The sequence below is a fragment of the Taudactylus pleione genome, unplaced genomic scaffold, assembly GCF_031769625.1.
Source record: "Taudactylus pleione unplaced genomic scaffold, aTauple2 ptg000668l, whole genome shotgun sequence".
Classification (NCBI taxonomy): domain Eukaryota; kingdom Metazoa; phylum Chordata; class Amphibia; order Anura; family Myobatrachidae; genus Taudactylus; species Taudactylus pleione.
In genome coordinates, this window is record NW_028285070.1 from 179,786 (window position 1) to 206,083 (window position 26,298).

Sequence of the window (26,298 nt, forward strand, 5' to 3'; positions counted from 1 at the left end):
TGACTGCCATAAAATATAAAGAGTATCAGTGATTGCCATATAATACAGAAACCATCAGTGGCTACCATAAAACAGTGATCGCGCTGAGGGCCTGATTCAAAGCCGCTCGTAAGCGGCCGCTCGTTCATCCGAGCGATGTTCGCACATCTGCGCATTCATATGGGTCGTAATGCGCATGCGCCAACCAGTCATTGCGGTCGGAAATCGTGCGCTCGCAAATCAGCGAGTGCCTGCTAATTTGAGTGACAGAATGAGGCGTTTGTGGGTGGTAACAGGGGAAGGTGCTTGAAAACGGGGAGTGGAGATCCGAACGCAGGCGTGCCAAACGGTCAAAACGGGCGTTTAATGGGAGTGCATAATTAGTAAGGGAGCGTCATCGACCACGTCACTTGGTTGTCTTTTAGCCGAAACTGCTCGCAGTGATTGCAGGAAGTAAAACCTACCACAAGCACTGCGAGCAGTACAGACGCCTTTCGATGTACTCGATTAATCTAATAAATAGCGGAGATGACGTATGATGCGAACGGCCAAAGGGCGTCTTTACAAAATAGCGAGCGCATGTTTCGTTCGCTCGCTCGCTCAGACATAGAGGCGTCAACAGACCGAAAAGCGCGAGCGCACAATTTAAGTAGCCGACCCCTTTTTCTGAAAAATATGTGAGTCCCAGGGACCCTCCACTTTAAAAATAAAAATGGGGTCCTACCTGACCAATTATAGGTCCCATCATAATTTAAGCTTTACAGCTCCCCATATGCCCCTCAGACCTCCCCACATGCCGCCACACATCCCCACTTACCTTTAGAATGCTCGTTTGATACCTCCAACAGCCTCAGACCTCCCCACATGCCCCTTAAATGCATGTTTAATGCCTCCATGATCCTACATGTGATATGACACAAACCCCATTAGTGAATAAGGCATTCGGTATTAAGATGCATATTCATCAATGAATATGTGCGTTATATTTATATCCCAGATAACAACCAGTTTTGGAGGTGGTACGTAAATATTAAGTATGTACAGTGGGCCACAGCAGATATTCGAGATATCTGCCGCAATCCGCTAGTCTTCACGTTAGGGCAGACAAGGCGTCCATCAGAAAGGGAAACTTCAGTGCGCGCCCGAAAAATAGGTATGGTCACTCAGAAAGGGGGGCTTGTCCTTGAGATGCGCCCCCTTTTCATCGCGGTAGGGGGCATGCGCAGCACTCATGGAGATGCCGGGCTGCCCCCAAGCTGTCCCTGTAGTGTGAAACAGCGGCCCGCGGATGGGAATGTTTGCTTTAGCTTTTCACTGTATAGTGTCCTTTATTCACCTTACTTTACACACAGTAGAGTGTTTAATTTACATTACACCACAGCAGTGCTCCTTATAACACATTATGCCACACAGTAATGCCCTTTACAAATTATGCCACACAGTAATGCCCTTTACAAATTATGTCGCGCAGTAATGCTCAGCCTTTACACATTATGCCACACAGTATTGCCCTTTACACACTATGCCACACAGTAATGCTCATTACACATTATGCCACACAGTAATGCCCAGCGTTTACACATTATGCCACGCAATAAAAATCAATTCCAGCATATAGAAAACTCTCTCAATATAATTGCAAGCGTGACTATAGGGTCAAAGAGCAGAATTGATTGCATGCAAAAAGTCCTCAGCAGTATTAATATAAGCAGAATGATCTTGCATACATGAAAGTAATGTCTATTGTCAAGCAGTTAGCCAGTCTTAGAAAGCAGTTAAATTAGTCATTGTGGATATTCAGTGTCAATAGTGCTGTGCATTACTGGTATCTGTTCTGTGACTGTATCTGGAGCCGGGGTAACCCTCTCTTGCGGCTGCTGATGGTAAGCTGTGCCTGGAACCGGTGGGAATCCCCTCTTGCTGCTGAACGTGGAAGCCCGGGGATAGTGCTGCACTGCAGCCCTTCAAGATAGTGCCGCGCGGCCGCCGTCATTCAAATCTGGTGCCGGCCATGAGCCAATCGAAGCTCGCGGACCGGCAGCGGCTGCTGATTGGCTGCTGGTACTCGATTTCCGATTAGCTCGCGACCAGCGCCCATTCGACAGCGCCGTTATTGTTTTCTCTGCAGGGCGGCTGTGCCAGATACCTGGGGACGCTCTGTGCTGCGGCTAATCCCTCACAGGTTGTCAGGGATTGTCCACAGCACAGCGCGTCCCCAGGGACCCGGACACTTTTTAAAAGTGAGTCCCCGGTCTGCAATAACGGGTAAAATACGCGCTATAGCACGTTTTTGCAATCGCTGCATATAATAGAGAGTATCAGTGATTCCCATATATTACTGATAATATCAGTGACACCACACAATACAAGGACCATCAATGACTGCCATAGAATAATGAGACCATCAGAGGACTGCCACAGAATACAGAGACCATCAGTGACTGCCATAGAATACAGAGACCATCAGTGACTGCCATAGAATACAGAGACCATCAGTGGACTGCCATAGAATACAGACAATCAGTGACTGCCATAGAATACAGAGACCACCAGTGACCTCCATATAATACAGAGACCATCAGTGACTGCCATAGAATACAGAGACCATCAGTGGACTGCCATAGAATACAGACAATCAGTGACTGCCATAGATAACAGAGACCACCAGTGACCTCCATATAATACAGAGACCATCAGTGACTGCCATAGAATACAGAGACCATCAGTGGACTGCCATAGAATACAGAGACCATCAATGACTGCCATAGAATACAGAGACCATCAGAGGACTGCCATAGAATACAGAGACCATCAGTGACTGCCATAGAATACAGAGACCATCAGTGACTGCCATAGAATACAGAGACCATCAGTGGACTGCCATAGAATACAGACAATCAGTGACTGCCATAGAATACAGAGACCACCAGTGACCTCCATATAATACAGAGACCATCAGAGGACTGCCATAGAATACAGAGACCATCAGTGACTGCCATAGAATACAGAGACCATCAGTGACTGCCATAGAATACGGAAACCATCATTGACTGCCATAGAATACAGAGACCATCAGTGACTGCCATAGAATACAGAGACCATCAGTAAATGTCATAGAATACAGAGACCATCAGACTGCCAAAAAATAATGGTCGTGATGGTGAAAGCCGCTGGCCAGCTGAGTAAGCCTGGACAGAGTCATGGCTGGAGCTGCTTGCGACCACGCAGGACCCATTCTGCAATACAAGGATCATCAGTGACTGTCATAATACATATCCCAGGCCTGGATTCAGTGCTGTCCAAACAATGGAACAAGCGCAGGGGAAATAAAGCTACTAAATCACTGTTATAATAACAGGACAGGTTTTGTTGCAGCCCGTATGTCCCATATAACTGTACTAAACACTCACCTTACATTTCATCCCTCTGGCACTGACTTTTTATACCGCAGCTCCCCGGCTGGTGCGGGAATGTGGTTTTCATTTTATTTATTTATTTTTATATTATACTGTAAGATTGAAAAAGTTCTGTCCAATTTTCTGGCTACATCTGGTAAATGACTTCCGATATTTCTCTATTCATAGAACTGGGGTGTGGGTCAGTGTATCCCGTGTTACACGAGTGTATGACCGCGTGTACAAATATTCTTATCACTGTATGTTCTTTCAGCACCTGATGGGCCACCTCAGGACGTTCATCTGGATCCCATCTCCTCCCAGAGCATCAGGGTGACCTGGAAGGTGAGTCAGTGTGACCAGCATGACATGCGCATTACAACATTGTTATGTCACTGCTCATGTGTGACGTTAGCTGCCATTGGCTGGAATGATCAATTACTATAAGTAGTTTGTGGACTTAGGGACTGATTCAGAGCCGCTCGCTCTGACAGAGGGTTCGCTCTGTATCAGGGTCGGGCTTTTTTTTCTTGGTAACGGCCTCTTGGCCGCTCGCATAGCTGTGGGTGACCACCCACAGCTAATGTGAGTGGTCAGGATGATGGTCGCGATGGTCAAGACCATCGCGACCATCGGGCTCTCAACGAGACCCTTGTGGTAGGGTCTCGCCCATCGCAAGCCCCAAAGAGCTTTCGGCTCTAACATCACTTGTGATGTCAGTTGGGCCGCCCCCAAACGGCAGGCATTCTCATGGGAACGCCTCCGTTTGGGCAGCCACCCCCCTGGCCCGCCCACCAAACGGGGCGAACTGTCACTCAACATCGACAGCTCGCCCCCTTTGGTGCGAGACCCGGGGCGACGGAGTGCCCGTTGCTAGCTGGGTCCCGCGCATGCGCACGAGGGAGCCGGCTCCGTCGTGCGCTGTGGGCCACCATCATCCCCGGTTGCGAGCGCTGATCGCTTGCGACCGGGTCTGAATCAGGCCCTTATTCATAACAAATGGTGCTTATTGCAAGGGGCTATTACCATTTCACTCTGTACACTGTGATAATAAATGACAGGCAGAATTTGGCTGCTATGGTCACTTTATCTGTTTTGCACATATAACCTTGCACCCACTTTCTGGTTTTTTTTGTTTTTTGTTTCTTTTTAAAAAAGCCTAAAATGTTATAGAAATGTGTTTCTGAGCAGATATTTTTGAGAATGTGACTCTGGGGTCTATTTACTAAGCAGTGTTAGGAGACAGAGGCCCTGATTCAGAGCCAGACGCCCTGACAGAGCACTCGCTCTGAATCAGGGCCGTCCCTCTTAATTTTTAGAGCGGCCTCCTGCCTGCTCGTATAGCTATGGGTGACCACCCACAGCTATAACGAGTGGCCAGGAAGATGGTCGCAATGGTCAAGACCATCGCGACCATCGGGCTTGCGACGAAACCCTTGTGGTAGGGTCTCATTACCGCAAGCCCTGGAGTGCTTTCGGCTCTATCAGAGCCGAAAGCACTCCCACTGACATCACTTGTGATGTCAGTGGGGCCGGCCCCAGACGGTAGGCGTTCCCATGGGAACGCCTCCGTCTGGAAAGCCACGCCTCTGGCACGCCCACCAAAGGGGGCGTGCTGTCACTCACCATCAACAGCTTGCCCGTCGCTATCTGGGTCTCGCGCATGACGGAGCCGCCTCCGTCGTGCGCATGCGCACTGGGCCAACATCGACCCGCTTGCGAGCGGGTCTGAATCAGGACCAGAGTGAAAAGTGATAAGAAGGTGATAAGGTACCAGCCAATCAGCTCCCAACTGTCATCTCACAGGCTGTGTTTGAAAAATGACAGTTGGGAGCTGATTGGCTAGCACCTTATCACTTTCTTATCACTTTTCACTCTGTCTCCTAACACTGCTTAGTAAATAGACCCCTCTGTATTGTATTATGGGCCTGATTCAGCAAGGAACGCAGGGATGCAGACGCACGCACCCGGCCGCTGCGATAATATGCTAATGAATGCATACGCACGGCAATCGCAGCAGAATAAGCAGACGCCCAGCACTACACAATACCAGCCGCTTCCCTTTACTTGCGTCCTCTATACCTGGCAAGACAGCAGAAACATCGGTAACAACGAGAACCATACGCACAATAGTGGTTGACCTGACCTTCCCGCATATATAGCGAGAGTTCCTCCGTGCAACTAGACCTCAGGCTGCGTCCGTCACCACAAGGGCTTAATTATGCACGCCCCTGAAAACGCCGTCCTAATTCACAGGCACGCCTGCGTTTGCCCCGATCACTCCCCCGTCACCACCCACAAACGGCACTTCCTGTCAATCACTTGTCCCCGAGGCTGCGAACTCCCTGCGTACGCATGCTGCATCGCACTGGCCGGTTCGCGTACTGCGATGCATACGTAAGCGCAGAGCAAAACCATCGACCGATTGCATGCGTCTGCATTTGTGCGTTCCTTGCTGAATCAGGGCCTATGTACTGTAGGCGCTGTTTATGTGGGCCTGTCATTTACCCAACAGGTCAGCTTCTGTTATGGTGGAAATTGTCTGTAAATATTATAACGTCAAAATAATTTTCACTAACTACAGTGTTTTTAAAGTGGTATCAGTTAAGATGGATTAGTATTGAACTATAAAATGTGTTTCATGTACACAGGAAATTCACAGTATATTTAAGTAAAATAGGTCATTGAAATCTTCCTTCCAATTCATTTAGCGTCTGTTTATTTTTTGTTTTCTGCACAGACTCCCAAAAAGCACCTGCAGAACGGCATTATCCGCGGGTACCAGATTGGCTTCCGGGAGTACAGTACAGGAGGCAATTACCAGTTTAATATAATCACCGTTGACACCACGGGGGACAGCGAGGTGTATACTCTGGACAACCTTAAAAAGTTCACACAGTATGGAGTTGTGGTGCAGGCATGTAACCGGGCCGGTACAGGGCCATCGTCTCAGGAAATTATCGACATCACACTAGAGGACGGTAAGTGCTTCCTCGGGGGTGTTTTGTCCTAAAGTGCGTGGCTGGAGTGACTGGCATCCTGTGGTTAGAGGAGCCAAGTGGATCTTGTAGAGCAGTAATGCCCCATATGCACCCACATACATGCAAACATGAGCCTCATTGTCCATACGGGGATCGTTTGATTGAGATTTAATGGCTGGAGAAGGCACATTCAGATGGGACCTGTGCTTAGAGGTGATGATAAGCACAATAGGATGCCTTGTGCTCCTTTCTGTATGAGAGGGTTCAGTGCTAAATGCATGGTGACCAATAATATACTATTCTATCTACAGTATATTACACCGGTGCCCTAAAGGTGACCGATGTAATATAGACAGCCCAGTACGGCCCCAGCCTGCTGCTTATATAGCACAAAGCTGAGCTGAGCAGTATTATAGGATAAAACCTGAAGGGTTGGAATGAATGGAGGGCTTGGGCCTGGTAGAATACAGGACTGGTTAGGGTTGAGGTAGGGTTAGGGCTGTAACAGTAGAAATATATTATGTCGACATAACTTCCATGTCGACATTCTGACTGTAGATATTTTACACCAAACCCGCTTTTGATGACCTTCATTATAAAGTCTCATTTCGTGGTCAGTACCGTGGTATATGTACCGAAAGGGAAAAAAAAACGATTAACTGATGGGAACATCTTGCTCGAATGAAGCAATTTCTTGCCTTGGCATGTGTGATGAACTTTCACAGACATATGGTAGCAAGCAGTGGTGGATCAGTTTTTGTCCATCTGCAATCACCTCTGACGTGAAATATATCAGCTGTGTTGTTCTTTCAGTGCCCAGCCGCCCCCCGGAGAATGTCCAGGCAGCTGCAACCTCGCCAGAGACAATAACCATCTCTTGGTCTACCCCTTCCAAAGAAGCCCTCAATGGCATTCTCCAGGGCTTCAGGGTCATCTTCTGGGCAAATCTTCTAGATGGAGGTGGGTATAGTACTGTGCACTGTGACTGTGACAGGACATAGGAGGAAGACAGACTAGTGTGCGTGTAACAGATGCAGGAGGTGCTGAAACCACAAAGCAGGGTTGTTGTGTCAGGTAAATGTGGAGATTATCTCTACGGGGAGAGACCTGTGCAGTGTACACAGCTGTCTTACGAATGCGGAGAATGGAAGGAAGCCGGGCACGATGCGATTCACGCAGTCCCTCACTGTGGTGACGCGGCTGTGTGCGCCTTGTGTAGCGGTCTCTCCATATACATAAACGTTCTCTATTAGTGAACAGCGACAGATAAGAAGGCGGCTTAAACACTATCTGTGTACAAGAGAATTTATCTTCTAGGTGTTTTACATTTATTTTAATCATTTTTTACTGATTTTTGATTAAATAATAAATATTTTCCTATTAATGTATTTCGCTCACCAGATTATCTTCTAGTCCCGGGCACTGTCTTGCAGTGGTTTCATGTTACAGCAAAGATAATAATTAGTCTTACGTCTCCTATACTAAATTATACATGGTATATATGGGCTAGCCTAGCCCATACTGTAAATGATATGGATATGCAACGCTGGTAAAAAGTAAAAGAAGGAGGCTACAGGCCTCTCACCTCTTTACAGGCCATGGGCCGACGGGGTGACTTCTGAGCACAGAAGCAAAGTAACACAATGACACAGAAACATGGGGAAAGAGAGACACACTGAGACAGGCTCATAGTGCCACCTCAGGGAGACACTTCTAAGAGAAGACACACAATGCCACATCAGGGGCACACATATACAATGCCACCTCGTGGGGAACACATACACAATGCCATCTCAGGGGCACACATATACAATGCCACCTCAGGGAGACACAGCTATGAGAAGACACACAATGTCACCTCAGGGAGACACGGCTAAGAGAAGATACACAATGCCACCTCAGGGGCCCACATATACAATGCAACCTCAGGGGCACACGTACACAATGCCATCTCAGGGGCACATGTATACAAATCCACTTCAGGGAGACACAGCTATGAGAAGACACATAATGCCACCTCAGGGGCACACATATACAATGCCACCTCAGGGGCACACATACACAATGCCATCTCAGGGGCACACGTATACAATGCCACCTCAGGGAGTCCACAGCTATGAGAAGAAACACAGTGCAATCTCAGGGGCACACGTATACAATGCCATCTCAGGGAGACACTGGTAAGAGAAGACACACAATGCCATCTTAAAGACACACATATACAATGCCACCTCAGGGAGACACAGGTAAGAGAAGACACACAATGCTACCTCAGGGGCACACACATACAATGCCACCTCAGGGGCACACATATACAATGCAACCTCAAGGAGACACAGGTAAGAGAAGACACACAATGCCACCTCAGGGGCACACATATACAATGCCATCTCGGGGGCACGCATATACAATGCCACCTCAGGGAGTCCACAGCTATGAGAAGACACACAATGCCATCTCAAAGGCACACATATACAATGCCACCTCAGGGAGACACAGGTAACAGAAGACACACAATGCCATCTCAGAGGCACACATATACAATGCCACCTCTGGGAGACACAGCTAAGTGAAGTCACAATGCCACCTCAGGGGCTCATATACACAATGCCACCTCAAGGAGACACAACTAAAAAAAGACACACAATGCAATCTCAGGGGCACACATACACAATACCAACTTAGGGAGACATATCTAAGAAAAGACACAATGCCATCTCAGGGGCTCACGTATACAATGCCACCTCAGGGAGACACAGGTAAGTGAAGACACACAATGCCATCTCAGGGAGACACAGCTAAGAGAAGACACAATGCCACCTCAGGGGCTCACATACACAATGCCATCTCAGGGAGACACCTGCAATGCCACCTCAGGGAGACACAACTAAGAGAAGACACACAATGCTCTCTCAGGGGCACACATATACAATGCCACCTCAGGGAGATGCAGCTAAGAGAAGACACAAAATGTCACCTCAGGGGCGCACACACACAATGCCACCTCAGCGAGACACATACACAATGCCACCTCAGGGGTACACATACACAATGCAACCTCAGGGAGACTCATATACAATGCCACCTGGGGGAGACACAGCTAAGAGAAGACACAGAATGCCACCTCAGGGAGACACAACTAAGAGAAAACACACAATGCCACCTCAGGGGCACACATACACAATACCACCTTAGGGAGACATATCTAAGAAAGACACACAATGCCATCTCAGGGGCACACGTATACAATGCCACCTTAGGGATACACAGGTAAGAGAAGACACACAATGCTATCTCAGGGGCACACAGCTAAGAGAAGACACACAATGCCACCTCAGGGAGATACAGCTAAGAGATGACACACAATGTCATCTCAGGGGTACACGTATACAATGCCACCTCAGGGAGACACAGCTAAAAGACGACACACAATGTCATCTCAGGGGTACACGTATACAATGCCACCTCAGGGAGATACAGCTAAGAGAAGACACACAATACCATCTCAGGGGCACACATTTACAATGCCACCTCAGCGAGACACAGGTAAGAGAAGACACACAGTGCCATCTCAGGGGCACACATATATACAATGCCACCTCAGGGAGACAAAGGTAAGAGAAGACACACAATGCCATCTCTGGGGCACACATATACAATGCCACCTCAGGGAGACACAGCTAAGAGAAGACACACAATGCCATCGCAGGCGCACACATGTACAACGCCACCTCAGGGAGATACAGCTAAGAGAAGACACACAATGCCACCTCAGGAGCACACATATACAATGCCACCTCAGGGAGACAAAGGTAAGAGAAGACACACAATGCCATCTCTGGGGCACACATATACAATGCCACCTCAGGGAGACACAGCTAAGAGAAGACACACAATGCCATCTCAGGGGCACACATATACAATGCCACCTCAGGGAGACACATAAGCTATCTCAGGGACACACACCTACAGTTACACACACAAGATGAAGCCTGCATAAAATGTTGGCAGTTTTTGTCACAAATGTCCTGGGTGCAGTGTGAGCCTACTGCTGCCAGTACATGGTCTGCCCACACTCATTCCTGCCCAGAGGGTGGATAACTCCTGCTGGTATGTAACATTGCATAAACTGCTTGGATGTAATGACCACAAATGTCCCATATGTCTATATGGTGTCTGTATATTAATGAGGAGCTGTGAGCAGCTGTCGGTTATACTTAATGTCTGACACACTTTGGTCAGGAGGATACAGCATCCAGTGACACCCTCATACTGATCGCCTAACACAACATCACGCTGTGATCAGATATGTGGAGAAGGGCACATTCGTGCAGTCACAATTGTATTTTGTGTCATTAGGTTTAAAAGAAGCTTGTTGTTTGGGCATATACAGTATCTGTCTGCTTCCCATTTATGCCAAAACATATTTCTGCAGTGATGTACAGTACATGGATTTCTGTAGTGATGTACAGTACATGGATTTCTGTAGTGATGTACAGTACATGGATTTCTGTAGTGATGTACAGTACATGTATTTCTGCAGTGATGTACAGAACATGTATTTCTGTAGTGATGTACAGAACATGTATTTCTGTAGTGATGTAGAGAACATGTATTTCTGTAGTGATGTACAGTACATGTATTTCTGTAGTGATGTACAGTACATGTATTTCTGTAGTGATGTGTACAGTACATGTTATTCTGTAGTGATGTACAGTACATGTATTTCTGTAGTGATGTACAGAACATGTATTTCTGCAGTGATGTACAGAACATGTATTTCTGTAGTGATGTACAGAACATGTATTTCTGTAGTGATGTGTACAGTACATGTATTTCTGTAGTGATGTACAGAACATGTATTTCTGTAGTGATGTGTACAGTACATGTATTTCTGTAGTGATGTACAGTACATGGATTTCTGTAGTGATGTACAGTACATGGATTTCTGTAGTGATGTACAGAACATGTATTTCTGTAGTGATGTGTACAGTACATGTATTTCTGTAGTGATGTACAGTACATGGATTTCTGCAGTGATGTACAGTACATGGATTTCTGTAGTGATGTACAGTACATGGATTTCTGTAGTGATGTACAGTACATGGATTTCTGTAGTGATGTACAGAACATGTATTTCTGTAGTGATGTACAGAACATGTATTTCTGCAGTGATGTACAGAACATGTATTTGTGTAGTGATGTACAGAACATGTATTTCTGCAGTGATCTACAGAACATGTATTTCTGCAGTGATGTACAGAAGATGTATTTCTGTAGTGATGTACAGAACTTGTATTTCTGCAGTGATGTACAGAACATGTATTTCTCTAGTGATGTACAGAACATGTACTGTATTTCTCTAGTGATGTACAGAACATGTACTGTATTTCTCTAGTGATCTACAGTACATGTATTTTTGCAGTGATGTACAGAACATGTATTTCTGTAGTGATGTACAGAACATGTACTGTATTTCTCTAGTGATGTACAGAACATGTATTTCTGTAGTGATGTACAGAACATGTATTTGTGTAGTGATGTACAGAACATGTATTTCTGCAGTGATGTACAGAACATGTATTTGTGTAGTGATGTACAGAACATGTATTTCTGTAGTGATGTACAGTACATGTATTTCTCTAGTGATGTACAGTACATGTATTTCTGTAGTGATGTACAGAACATGTATTTCTGTAGTGATGTACAGAACATGTATTTCTGCAGTGATGTACAGAACATGTATTTGTGTAGTGATGTACAGAACATGTATTTCTGCAGTGATGTACAGTACATGTATTTCTGCAGTGATGTACAGTACATGTATTTCTGTAGTGATGTACAGAACATGTATTTCTGTAGTGATGTACAGTACATGTATTTGTGTAGTGATGTACAGAACATGTATTTCTGTAGTGATGTACAGTACATGTATTTCTGCAGTGATGTACAGTACATGTATTTCTGTAGTGATGTACAGAACATGTATTTCTGTAGTGATGTGTACAGTACATGTATTTCTGTAGTGATGTACAGAACATGTATTTCTGTAGTGATGTACAGAACATGTATTTCTGCAGTGATGTACAGAACATGTATTTGTGTAGTGATGTACAGTACATGTATTTCTCTAGTGATGTACAGAACATGTACTGTATTTCTGTAGTGATGTACAGAACATGTATTTCTGTAGTGATGTACAGTACATGTATTTCTGTAGTGATGTACAGAACATGTATTTCTCTAGTGATGTACAGAACATGTACTGTATTTCTGTAGTGATGTACAGAACATGTATTTCTGCAGTGATGTACAGTACATGTATTTCTGTAGTGATGTACAGAACATGTATTTCTGTAGTGATGTGTACAGTACATGTATTTCTGCAGTGATGTACAGTACATGTATTTCTGTAGTGATGTACAGAACATGTATTTCTGTAGTGATGTGTACAGTACATGTATTTCTGTAGTGATGTACAGAACATGTATTTCTGTAGTGATGTACAGAACATGTATTTCTGCAGTGATGTACAGAACATGTATTTGTGTAGTGATGTACAGTACATGTATTTCTCTAGTGATGTACAGAACATGTACTGTATTTCTGTAGTGATGTACAGAACATGTATTTCTGTAGTGATGTACAGAACATGTATTTGTGTAGTGATGTACAGAACATGTATTTCTGCAGTGATGTACAGTACATGTATTTCTGTAGTGATGTACAGAACATGTATTTCTCTAGTGATGCACAGAACATGTATTTCTGCAGTGATGTACAGAACATGTATTTCTCTAGTGATGTACAGAACATGTATTTCTCTAGTGATGTACAGAACATGTACTGTATTTCTCTAGTGATGTACAGAACATGTATTTCTGCAGTGATGTACAGAACATGTATTTCTGTAGTGATGTACAGAACATGTATTTCTGTAGTGATGTACAGTACTTGTATTTCTGTAGTGATGTACAGAACATGTATTTCTGTAGTGATGTACAGAACATGTATTTCTGTAGTGATGTACAGTACATGTATTTCTGTGGTGATGTACAGAACATGTATTTCTGCAGTGATGTACAGAACATGTATTTCTGTAGTGATGTACAGAACATGTATTTCTGCAGTGATGTACAGAACATGTATTTCTATGGTCATTGCTGTTTGTACATTGTTAGAACACAGCCTTGGGCAACCATAGGCTTTCCAGGTGCTGAGGGACTGCAAATTCCAGCATGTGGGCAGCACAGACGGTGTAATGGTTAGCATTACTGCCTCACAGCACTGTGGTCATGGGTTCGATTCCCACTATGGCCCTAACTGTGTGGAGTTTGTATATTCTCCCTGTGCTTGCCTGGGTTTCCTCAGGGTGCTCTGGTTTCCTCCCACACTCCAAAAATATACTAGTAGGTTAATTGGCTCCTAACAAAATTAGCCCCAGTGTGTATGTGTGTGAGCATGTGGAAGGGAATATAGGGCCTGATTCAGAGCCGGTCGCTATTTGCGGTCGTTTGTTCAACAAAAAGGGGTGGCTATTCAAATGAACCATTCGCTCTTTGCGGTCTGTTGACGCTTCTATGTCTGAACGAGCGAACAAAACTTGCGGTTGTAATTTTGAAAAAGATGCCCCCTGGCCACTCGCATCATACGTCATGTCCGCTAATTATTAGATTAATCGAGTACAGAGAACAGCGTATGAACTGCTCGCTATTCTTGTGGCTGGTGTTTGCTACCACAAATTTGCGAGCAGTTCTGACTATAAAATAACCCAGTGACGTGGTCAGTGACGCTGTTGTATTAATTATGCACACCCATAAAACGCCCGTTTTGACCTTTAAGCACGCCTGCGTTCTGATTTCCACTCCCCGTTTTCAAGCACCTTCCCCTGTTACCACCCACATACGCCTCCTCCTGTCACTCATATTAGCAGGCATTCGCTATTTAGCGAACAAACGATTTTCGGCCGCACTGACTGGTTCGCGCATTCGTATAACGATCCGTACACATGCGCAGTTGGGCAAACATCGCTCGGAGCGAACGAGCGGCCGCTTACGAGCGGCTCTGAATCAGGCCCATAGAGTGTAAGCTCTGCTGGGGCAGGGACTGATGTGAATGGCTAAATACTCTCTGTAAAGCGCTTAATATGTGTGCGCTATATAAGTGACTGGTAATAAATAAAATAATATCCTGACAGCTACAGGCTTGACTGGTTCTACAAATATCAAAGCAACTGCTGATGGTCACGTTTAGAATATATATATATATTTTTACAATCCATTATTGTTAATTCTGGGTTTGTTTCTTTCAGAACTTGGGGAAATAAAAAATGTTACCACAACTCTACCATCACTAGAGCTGGACGGACTGGAGAAGTATACAAACTACAGTATCCAGGTGCTAGCATTCACACGGGCCGGCGACGGGGTGCGCAGCGAGCAAATATTCGTCAGAACCAAAGAGGATGGTAAGAGTCGCAGTGATCAGGGCTCTCTAATAGGCCCAAATCATTTTACAGATAGTTATTCTATAACAGTCTACAGAATTGGTAATTTTCTGATTCATAGAACAAAGATGTGAGAAGATGTTAGCTCCGCTGTACAGCAAAGGACCTGAGCAGTAATACTCTCTTTTCCTCCCTTAGTTACACATTGGTGTAAGTGACTTTGAAGCACGCACTACCCCACAGGCACAAAGGATATTAATAGGCCTAGACCAGCCTGTACCCGATCAGAACACTCACAATTCCCAGGGCTGGGCTGACCTGTAGGTGCGCAGGACCACTGCAGATGGAGTATGGTAACAGGGAACATCATACAGTGCAGGGAGTAACAGTATGGGGCTGCGATAGCACACACAGTAAGCTGGCTTTGTCACCATGCTTCAAATAGGCAACAAAAGAGGGGATTCCGCACTAAACCTTTGGTAAATAAAAGGCTGTAATTAGGTGGAAAACCAACAGTATTAAATATTTTGCCCTTCTGGGGGTCTAGATTGAGCATAGGGTTGTTGGTGTTCCCATGAGTCAAAAAATGCTCTCTGTATAAATCATAGAGAAAAGAAGTAGACTCACTTTTGGGCCACTCTTTATGATAATTGTGTATGAATGTATTAAAATACAACTTTCTTCTTCAGGGTCCATAGAGCTCCACAGGGGAGACGATGGGGAGTAGGTGGGACCTGGAGGATCGGACACCAACAACAAAGCTTTTTAATCCCAGGATACTCCAGTCCTTCCCCCTATACCCCGCACCCAGCCTGAGGGCACTTCAGGTTTGTTGGTGTCCGGCAGGAGCTGGGTCACCATTATAAAGGGGCTGCATTAAGCATCCCAAGCTTTTATTTTATGATTTAATTTATTTTCTATTTTTACTATAATGGGCGAGCAGCACCAGACTATCCTCCGGACGTCTGTGCTGCCGCCCCATCACCCTCCGCGGCGCCGTAACACCACGTCTGTGCTAGATATTCCCAGCGGGGCTCCGAGGGGGACTAGCTAGCAGGCTCCTTGGACCCCAGACTACAGCCTGGGTTTCAGAGGACAGGTAAGGCGGAGCCCGTTCACGGGGACCCTCATTTTTGCGCAGTCTAGCCTCTGGTCTAACTAGACAGACTGAAGGCGCTGATGTAGACACTGGTGCGCCTACGACTCCACTAAACCACCCGGGCATTTAATACACTGACACAGGGCATAGGTAGAGGCCAGAGCACCCGGTGGTTAACGTCAGCAAGGGGAGAAAGCGCTCTCCCTGCAGCCACTCCCCCAGTCCAGGGCGCCATTCCACTGCGGCTAGCGACGGGCAATCTGTCGCTCCGGGTCTCGCACCAAAGGGGGCGAGCTGTCGATGTTGAGTGACAGCTCGCCTAATTTTGGTGGGCGGGCCGGGGGGGTGGCTGCCCAAACGGACGTGTTCCCATGAGAACGCCTGCCGTTTGGGGGCGGCCCCACTGACATCACGAGTGATGTCAGTGGATAGATTCCGGCTCTGTTAGAGCCGAAATTTCTCTGGGGCTTGCGGCCACGAGATCCTACTACAAGGGTCTTGACCATCGCGACCATTATCATGGTCGCTCGCAATAGCTGTGGGTCGTCACCCACAGCTATGCGAACGGCAAAGAGGCCGATCCAAAGAAAAAAAAAGCCCGGCCCTGATTCAGAGCGAGCACTCTGTCAGAGCGACCGGGTATGAATCAGGCCCTTAGTTTGGCTAACACAGTTATCTGATTCTGAGATATCTTCTGGGGAGGCAGAAGACGCAGACCTCTCTCACTCTGACTCCGTCTCAGGAGACGAGGAGCCACCCTTTAAACTAAATATACATGCTCTTATGAGAGCTGTGAAAACTATTTTACAAATAGAAGAGGATGAACCCGCTCCTAAGAAATAACACGCACTTTTTAAACGACAAAAAGTAGTTTTACCAGAGTTTCCTCACTCTGACCAGCTATCAGATCACATGAGTGAAGCTTGGAATATGCCCGGTAAAAGGTTTCAAATTCCAAAACGGTTCAGTTCCTTTTACCCTCTCCCCGCCACTGATTGTACTAAATGGGAAGTTCCCCCAGCAGTGGATTCTCATGTAACACGTCTGGTTAAAAATGCCACCTTACCCATTCATACTGCAACCTCCTTGAAGGAGACTACAGATAGAAGGATAGATGCTTGTCATAAATCTATATACTCTCTTACAGGAGCTTTTACTTGTCCTGCTTGGGCTACGGCCTGGGTGGCAAAAGCCATTGACAGTTGGGCAGAGGTCCTAGTTGAGACATTTCCCCCTGATGCTTCGAGAGAACAGCTGTCCTACATATTTCACATTAGAGATGCAGCCTCCTACTTAGGTGAAGCAGCTATGGATACGGCTCTCCTGGCCCAAGGATATCTGCCAGTTCGATAGTGGCCCCGCTGTATTCTTTCACTCCGTTCATGGAAAGCAGTTTCAGACTCAAAATGGGCTCTGGAGTCTCTGCCTTATTCTAGAGACATCCTATTTGGTCCAGATTTAGATAAAATTGTGAGTACTTTGGCACCTTCCAAGACGGCGTTCCTGCCCTCTGCATATAATACAAAGCCTCGACGTCATCCTTTCGGTCCTTTCGCCCTCAAGGAAAAGCAAAGTGTTAGTCCTTTCCACGACAGCAGACATCAGCCTTGGTCTCCAAGCTTAGGGCCAAACAGGCCTGGGCTACTAGACGTCCACCTGCCAAGTCTGAGGACAAGCCTACAGCCTGACAGGGCGGGCCTCTCAATTTGCCCAGGTTTGGCATCAAACCACGTCAGTTGCCTGGGTAAGGGAAGTGGTCTCTCACGGATACGCCCTCTCATTCCTGAGGTGACCTCCCCACCAGTTCTTTTGCACAGGACCTCCATCATACCCAACCAAGGCCCTGTTGCTCCAAATAGCCATTCAGTCTTTACTGAATTCAAGAGTAATAATTCAGGTCCCCTCCTCACAATGTGGCAAGGGTTATTATTCCACCCTTTTCTTAGTTCAGAAGCCCAATGGGTCTCATCGGCCTATCCTCAACCTCAAATCTCTGAACAAGTTAATCAGGGTGCCCAGGTTTTGTATGGAAACCCTCTGTTTCATTATCCTAGCTATGGAGCCTGGGAATTTTGTAGTATCTCTAGACATTCAGGACGCTTACCTACATTTATCTATAGCGCCTTCTCATCAACAATATCTCTGTTTTGCTATACTACAGCAACATTACTAATTTCAGGCTCTGCCGTTTGGCCTTTCAACGGCCCCCCATGTCTTTACCAGGATTATGGCGGCCTGTCTTCGTCGTCAAGGGATAAGACTGCTCCCATACTTTTATGATCTCTTGCTGTTGGCCAGCTCCCCAGAGACTCTTCACTGCCATCTACAGGTAGCCATTGCCTTTCTTAAATGTATGGTTGGCTGATCAACTGGAAAAAATCTTCTCTAACACCATCTCAAAGGATGGTACATTCGGGAGCCCTTATGAACTCTCGAATTCAGAGAATCTTCCTAACAGCGGACATGATTTCAGCAATCCAGCACAGACTACGCAGACTGCTCCACAATCGCCGAGTTTTAATTCACTGTGCAATGCAGGCCTTTGGATCAATGGTGTCCACCTTCGACATGGTGGAGTTCGCACAGTTTCACTCCAGGCCCCTACAACACCTGATCCTCTCCAGGTGGAACGGGCTACCCCATCTGCTCGGATCCCAGATGATGAGCCTTCCCCCAGAGGTTCACCTTGTCCCTAGCATGGTGGCTACAGACTTCCCATTTGGGCAAGGGTCGTCCCTTTTGGATCCTGGACTGGGCTCTCCTCACCACAGAAGCAAGCCTCCGAGGGTGGGGCGCAGTGACCGGCCAGCACTCCTTCCAGGGCCGATGGTTTCCAGTCGGGGCAGTGTTACTAATCAATATCCTGGAACTTCGAGCCATCTACAGAGCTCTCACTCTAAAACAGGCCAGTACAAGTACAGTCTGCAACGCCACGGCTGTGGTCTACCTCAATCACCAAGGGGGCACTCGAAGTCAGTCAGCAATGACAGAATTGTCCCGCATTCTCACATGTGCCGAACGCAATCTCCCAGCCATCTCCGCAGTGTTCATCCCGGGGATTTTCAATTGGGAAGCGGACTTCCTCAGCCATCACAACGTTCATGCAGAAGAATGGTCTCTACATCCAGAACTTTTTCAGCTTCTAGTGGTCAAATGGGGTCTTTCAGAAGTGGATCTCATGGCCTCAAGACACAACAAACTTCCAATTTATGGAGCCAGAGCACAGGACACCGACGCGGCCTTCATAGACGCATTGCCGGTGAAATGGAACTTCCATTTTTTCATATCTATTTCCTCCAATATCCCTACGTCCTGGAGTGCTTCGAAAGTTCAGATAGGAGGGTGGCACAGTGCTGTTCATCACTCCGGTTTGGCCCAGATGTCATTTGTACTCTGATCTTCAAAGGCTCTTCATAGACGTTTCTCTTCAACTTCCTCTACGAGTACACCTGTTGTCTCAGGGTCCATGTCTACATCCGGACTTAGCCCGTCTGTCTTTAACGGCTTGGCTCTTGAGACCTCCCTCCTAACGGCTAAGGGTTTTTCCAGCTCTGTGGTCCAGACCATGCTCAGAGCACGTAAACTGGCCTGAGCCAGGATTTACCACAGAATATGGCATACGTATTTCCAAAGGTGTGTTCCAAGAAACTATGACCCGCAAGTCTTTAAGGTTTCTCGAATTCTTGCCTTTCTTCAGGCTGGACTTGATCTAGGCCTCTGCCTAGCATCTCTGAAAGTGCAGGCCTCTGCTTTGTCTATCTGGTTTCAGCGCAGAATTGCTACAATACCGGATGTTCACACCTTCATGCAAGGTGTTCTACATATACAACCTCACTTTGTCCCTCCTGTGGCTCCATGAGATTTGTCAGTGGTGCTCCAAGCACTTCAGGAACCTCCATTCGGACCCCTGGAATCAGTGGATGTCAAGTGGCTCACTACGTAAACTGTTTCTTCTAGCTATAGCATCTGCCCGTCGGGTATCGGATTTAGGGGCGCTTTCATGTGGCTCCCCCTTTATAATATTTAATCAGGATAAGGCTGTTCTTCGTACACACCCAGGTTTCCTTCCCAAGGTGGTTTCTCGCTTCCACCTGAACGAGGAAATTGTGGTTCCGGCATTTAATTCACCAGACCTCTGGCCAGGTGAGGCCTCATTGAATGTGGTCCATGCTCTGAAGATCTATGCTTCCATCAGGAAATCGGACCCCCTCTTTGTCCTGTATGGATTCCACAAGAAGGGATGGCCAGCTAACAAACCGAGTCTGGCCAGATGGATTCGCATGACTATCTCACAGACTTATACGCAGACTGGTCTTCCTATTCCAGCTTCAGTATCTGCACCTCCTACTCGCTCTGTGGGTCCCTCGTGGGCAGCCCGGCGTGGTGCCTCAGCTGATCAACTATGCAAGGTGGCTACGTGGTCTTCTGTCCACACCTTTCTTAGGTTTTATGCCTTTGATACATTTGCCTTTCAGGATGCTTCCTTTGGGCGTAGGGTTCTTCTATCAGCTCAGGAGCGTTCCCGCCCTTGAACAACTGCTTTGGGACATCCCCATTTTCTCCCTGTGGATCCCTATGGACCCTTAAGAAGAAAAGGAGAGTTATGGTAAAATTTACCTTGGTTAACTCTCTTTACTCGAAGTCCATAGGGTCTACAGGGCACCCTCCCTGACACTCCTAGCTTCTATGGGTTTCTTCTCATGGTGACTTGTTTCCTTCTCAGTGTGAGAGTGTGATTCCTCAGTGTACCAGTCTTCCTTCTCTCCTATCCTGCTCCTGCCTTGGGCTTGTTCACAAAACTGAAGTGCCCTAAGGTTGTGGGCGGGGTATAGGTGGAAGGACCGTAGCATCCCGGGATTGAAAAAGCTTTGCTGTTGGTGTCCGGTTCTCCAGGTCCCACCTACATCCCAATGGCTCCCTGTGGACCCTATGGACTTCGAAGAAAGAGAGTTAACCAAGGTAAGTTTTACCATAACTCTCCTTTTTAATATAGATCATTTAAAATAGTTACTATCAATCTCCTAACATGAACAACAAACACTACAAACAAACAAAACACTAAAATTGTTAGATAGGTCACTCACAATCGACCAATATAATATTCACAATGTATCATGGATGGGGAACTAGCCTATAATCTAGCACAAAAGACTGGTCAAAGAGGGTGATAAATCCGTAAGAAAAGGAGCGATTACTTGTATAATACATATTAATGTAATATTGAACTTATTATATTCGTTGTTGAATCACATGTTGGAATTATCACATGTTGAAATAACATGTAAAGGTTTGTAGGCACTAAAGCATATATATTTTACACCTACAATAAGATAGTACGAATTAATGCCACTAGGTTTGAGGTGACCATACAATCACATTGGTTATCCAGGATAAAAAATATTCCTGCTGCTAATTACAGTCACAAATCATTTGCACATGGGTAAAATTCAACTGTCTTTAAATAGACTGGTCAGGTATTACTATTATCCCCCTTAATGTGTAAGGGAATGTATCCCTGTATACCTCTACAGTATAGAGAAAAGGAGAATAGATGTCAGGGTCTCCTGGATATTCCCTGTGTGCTATGATAGCAGTGAACAAGTAAGTGAGAACACAAAGGGCGTCCAACTCCGATATGAAAGGGGGAAAGGATTGAGGCCATCATTCAGAGCCGGACGCTCTGAGCAGAGCGCACGCTCTGAATGAGGGCCGCCCTCCATAATTCTGGAGCGTCCTCCTGGACGCTCGTATAGCTGTGGGTCACCACCCACAGCCTATACGAGCGTGCAGTTTGATGGCCGCTATGGTCGTGACCATCGCGACCATCGAAACAGCGAGCCGGAGCCTGCGGTTGAGGTTTTCAACCGCAAGGCCCGGAGTGATTTTGGCTCTATCAGAGTCAAAATCACTCCCACTGACATCACTAGTGATGTCAGTGGGCCGGCTTCTGACGGTAGGCGTTCCCTTGGGAACGCCCCCTTCAGGGAGGCACGCCCACCAAAGGGGGCGTACTGTCAATCAACATCGACAGCACGCCCCCTTTGATCAGACACAACGAGCGAAGGACTTTCCTTCGCTCGTCGCGTCTGGCGCATGCGTACGACGGAGCTCCCGCCGTCGTGCGCATGCTCAGTGCAGAACATCGACCCACTTGCGAGCGGACAGCCGCTCGCGAGTGGGTCTGAATCAGGCCCTGAATCTGCTTTTGAAAGACCCAAAGTAGCTGCACTTGTTGGAAAATTCCAGAGCAGGGAGGCACAATGGTTTTAATAATGTAGAGGACACGTTTGGTAATACCCCTGTCATGTGAGCCATGCTTTTAAGAAGCAGCATGTCATCATTGGTTTATAAATGATTCGATATGTGGGTAAAGCAGTGACCCTGGGATAAACTCTCAACATAGAATGAAGGCTCAGCAGGAACAGAGGGTGTGTACTGAAATATACAGGAGTAACATACACTGGTAGAGGTGGAGTACATCTAGGTACATCATCACACAGATAGGGTCATCCGCATGCTCTTTAGGAAGAATTACATAGCATTTTCCTACGTTTGTTGCAATATTTTAAGCCGTGACCAGCAGGTCGCCACTCATGCTCTTTATAGATGCAAAATAAATGCCACCAAAGTGACAAGTTGTGACATTGTTCCTGCGACTAAAATATGGAGAGAACAGATTTAGGGGCCTATTCATCAACACTAAAATAACGTTTTTAAGGACATTTTCCTTAAATAACGTTATTTTGGTATTCATGTAGCCTCTTAGCACAGGAGATATCACAGATATCTCCTTGCTAAGTTCCCCTACGTTAATTTCCACACTCCCCATACATTAGTACATTAGTATGGGTATATTACTACATTAGTACATTAGTATGGGTATATTAGTACATTAGTATGGGTATATTAGTACATTAGTACATTAGTATGGGGATGTGGAAATTGTGGTATTCATCAAATTCCGAAAATTACCAATTTTCGGAATTTGATGCAGTTACTATTCGCCACTGTGAGGTGGCGAATAGCAGGTGAAACTTACCTGTATCCGCGTGTGCAGGTCCCCCGACGAGTCCCTCCGGCGCTCTGCTCCGTCCTCAGGCTCCGGAGGCTGGTCGGACATGTGTGCTCCCCAGCAGAGCACAAGAAAGTTTAGGCAAAAAAAAAAAGTTTTTTTTTTTTTTCTAATCTGTCATGTGGTCTGCTGGGAAACCACATGACAGACCAGCAGGACGGAGCCGGAGGCTGCTGCGCGGACAGGTAAGTCGGGGGGGGGGGGGGGGGGGTGAGCGGAGGGGGGTCGGGGGGGGTACTCAAACTTAACGCATCTGTAGGCAGTGCCTCGCATGCGCTGGTTTTACAGATGTAACTGCGCATGCGCAGCACTGTTTCCAGATGCGATAAGGTAGTGTAGGCAGGGAAAAGTATCTATTTCCCGAAAAGCTGTCATCGCACAAAAATGACAGCTTCTCGGAACAGATACTTATGGAGAGGTGGAATGATGAATTCCACCTATAATTAGCTAGAACTCCATGCGAGTTCTAAAGCTAATTATCTCCAGAGAATTTTTAGGTTTAATGAATAGGCCCCTTAAGGTAAAACCCCCCCCCCCCATTTAGTGTACGCAGAGAAACATCTGAGCTGCGTGTCACCCTGAACCATTCATATGTTCGTATGCAGCACAGAACTGAGGGCCTGATTCAGCATGGATCGCTATTCTGCTAATATGCAAGCAACACAGTTGCTAATATCAGCGGTGACATGTAAATGTTTGCATTCGCTTTGCGATCGCAGCTTAACATAAGGACGCCCACTTTCCCTTACTCACATCCGTATACTAGGGCAACATAGCGAAACAATCGGTAACATCGGACCCATACGCACAGGTAAGGCAGGTCAGACCTCACTCAGGAATTAATAACTTCAGCGCACGCTATGAGGCCTCAGGCTGCAAACAGCACTTCCTGTCAATCACTCTGGGATGGGTCAGCGATCGCAGTCCCCATCGCAATAGCTAGTTTGCGCATGCGCAGTACGCAACAAGCGTCCGATTGCGTGCATATAAGTAACTGCGATTCAAGCTGAATCAGGCCCTCAATTCAGAATCATTCCCACTATGTATATAACACTGGAAATACCAAATTTGTCCACCAGAGGCCGCCAGCTGCTGACTATACAGCCTATCCTTATAATGTGATATAGGCTTTAGCTGATGCTGTGTGTTGATAAGTGCATTAAGGCCCCCATACATGAGCAATTGATTGCAGCAATCGTGCAATTTGCAATCGATTGTGTATAAAAATCTTTCCCTTTTTCAATCGATTGCAGAATTGCCACAATCGATTGAAAAAGGGAAAGATTTTTATACACAATCGATTGCAAATTTCATGATTGCTGCAATCAATTGCTGATGTATGGGGAAGTTTATACAATATACTATACCAGTCCAGGTCAGTGTGATCCGTAGTTGTGCACAGTAACCATTTTCACCTACATGTTTTACCGTTACAGTGTTTGTGTCAGAATTCTGCAGCTATTATGAAGGGTGCAGAGTCTGATTTGTACGGGTGTGTTCTGTAATTATTGGGGGCTGCTCTGAAACTGAGACGGAGACATGGAGGAACCCTATGCTCAGTATATCCCCTCAAGAGAAAATAAAAATGTTATTATGGTTATTTAATATGTATAAAATATTTAGTGAAAGTGAAATAATCCCATAAAATCTATAGTGACATTAGCTGTGCGTAGGCCACAATATAAACAGCAGCCCCCATCCTGCTCTTACTCACCCCATTCTCTCTTCCAGTTCCAGGTCCTACAGCTGGAGTTAAAGCTGCTGCCGCCTCTGCCTCCATGGTGTACGTCTCCTGGCTTCCGCCCCTGAAGCTGAATGGCATTATCCGGAAGTACACCGTCTTCTGCTCACATCCATACCCCACAGTAAGAGCACAGCAGACCATGCTTGTATGAGCTTTCACCTTCCCACTCACTATCAGTTATACATGTCTCTGTTCTCCGTGCCCTGCCTGCCCCCAGGGCTGCCCATTCCGGGCCGTGCGATTGGTCCATTCTGGCTTTGGTGATAATGTGCAGAGATCAGTTACTCCCTAGTAATCCTGTGCCTTTAGGTGTAGGTCCCTGAACACAGGACAGATTTTCCCTTCACCTCCCATATAATCTATTGCCACAGAACGACGGACTGTCAGGATTCATTGCGGCCATCTTGTTGTGGCCCTGGATAGGGGACCTGTGCAGGGGTATAAGTGATTCAAATGATGCAGAGATTTTTTCAGTTGTGCCTTTTAAAGTGCACCTGCAGTTTACGCATACAGGTATGTCCTCATACACTGAACGTGAGACGCCAGGCGCGACTAAAACACCCCAAGGGGAGTAGCGTACCGTAGATTTCGTTAAATTTTGCGTCTTAGTCGCGCATTGCAGTCGCAATGAGCTTCCTCCAGGGTATCTCCAGTGCTCCATCTTTTCTATGGTAAAACCAGTTGCTGGTCCTATCTGCTCCTGACCAGCCATTCGCACCTAACATGAATCAGGTTTACCTGGTTATTTTTCCCAGAATCCTTTGTTTTATGCCACGCCCCCTCAAGTTTTATACATCTCTATAGTTTAATGGTTTCTGCCTGCACACGCTCGGTGCTCTGATGTCTTTCTGTTGTGTGGGGGTAACAGGTTAACGATTTTGGTTTCGCATAACCCAGAGATCCTGGATTGCTGGTCAGCTTTCCCGTGTTATGCTGCATACACACGGCCAACTAGTTGACTGGTTGGAATGAAAATGCGGTAACGTATGGGAGTAACTGATGATCAGCAATTTGCTCCTAAATGCCAGAAAACAGATGAAAATGGTCGGTCAGACGAGTTTGTTAAATGTTTGATCTAAACAATTTGTTCAAACAACAGTTTTCGACCATTTTCCGGCGTTTGGGAGCAAATTGCTGATTGTCATTTGCTTTCATACATTACCAGATTTTCATTCCAACCAATCAACTAGTTGGATGGTTGGACAGAAAATCTTTACGTGTGTATGCAGCTTTACTGGTGTGTGTATCTGTATCTGACTTCAGAACTTGGGGGGAAATTGGGGATACACAGGAAATATGCATTTTCATCTGCTACATACATAGATAGATCATATAAGAAGATTTGCAACTGTGAATGTCCGTCATAAATAGCTGCCGTTCGTTTCGCAGAGAATGAAACCTGCCTGGGAGCTTGGAATACCCAACTAAAATATCTCTGTCCATAGGCTTCTCAGTATCACAAATGAAATAATTAGCAGCACCTGTGGATCTTTCCGCTTGTTTCAGCCAATAATAAATACACCTGTCCACCAACTAGGAGATCTGGAAAACATGCACTGTTAGGGGTGCACTGCTAGAGACC

The 26,298-nt window shown here is 46.2% G+C and overlaps 1 protein-coding gene across 1 annotated transcript in view; it reads left to right on the plus strand.

The window, feature by feature from the left end:
* The window catches only part of LOC148478247 (cell adhesion molecule DSCAM), a gene marked incomplete at its 3' end in the record, with an annotated part of 235,003 nt that overhangs the window by 106,809 nt on the left and 101,896 nt on the right, over positions 1-26,298 (plus strand). Inside the window, exons 14-18 of the mRNA XM_088455734.1 lie at positions 3,649-3,719; positions 6,115-6,355; positions 7,169-7,315; positions 14,667-14,822; positions 24,704-24,837. Of these exons, the coding sequence (XP_088311860.1) occupies positions 3,649-3,719; positions 6,115-6,355; positions 7,169-7,315; positions 14,667-14,822; positions 24,704-24,837 (749 nt within the window). The remainder of the gene's footprint in view (positions 1-3,648; positions 3,720-6,114; positions 6,356-7,168; positions 7,316-14,666; positions 14,823-24,703; positions 24,838-26,298) is intronic.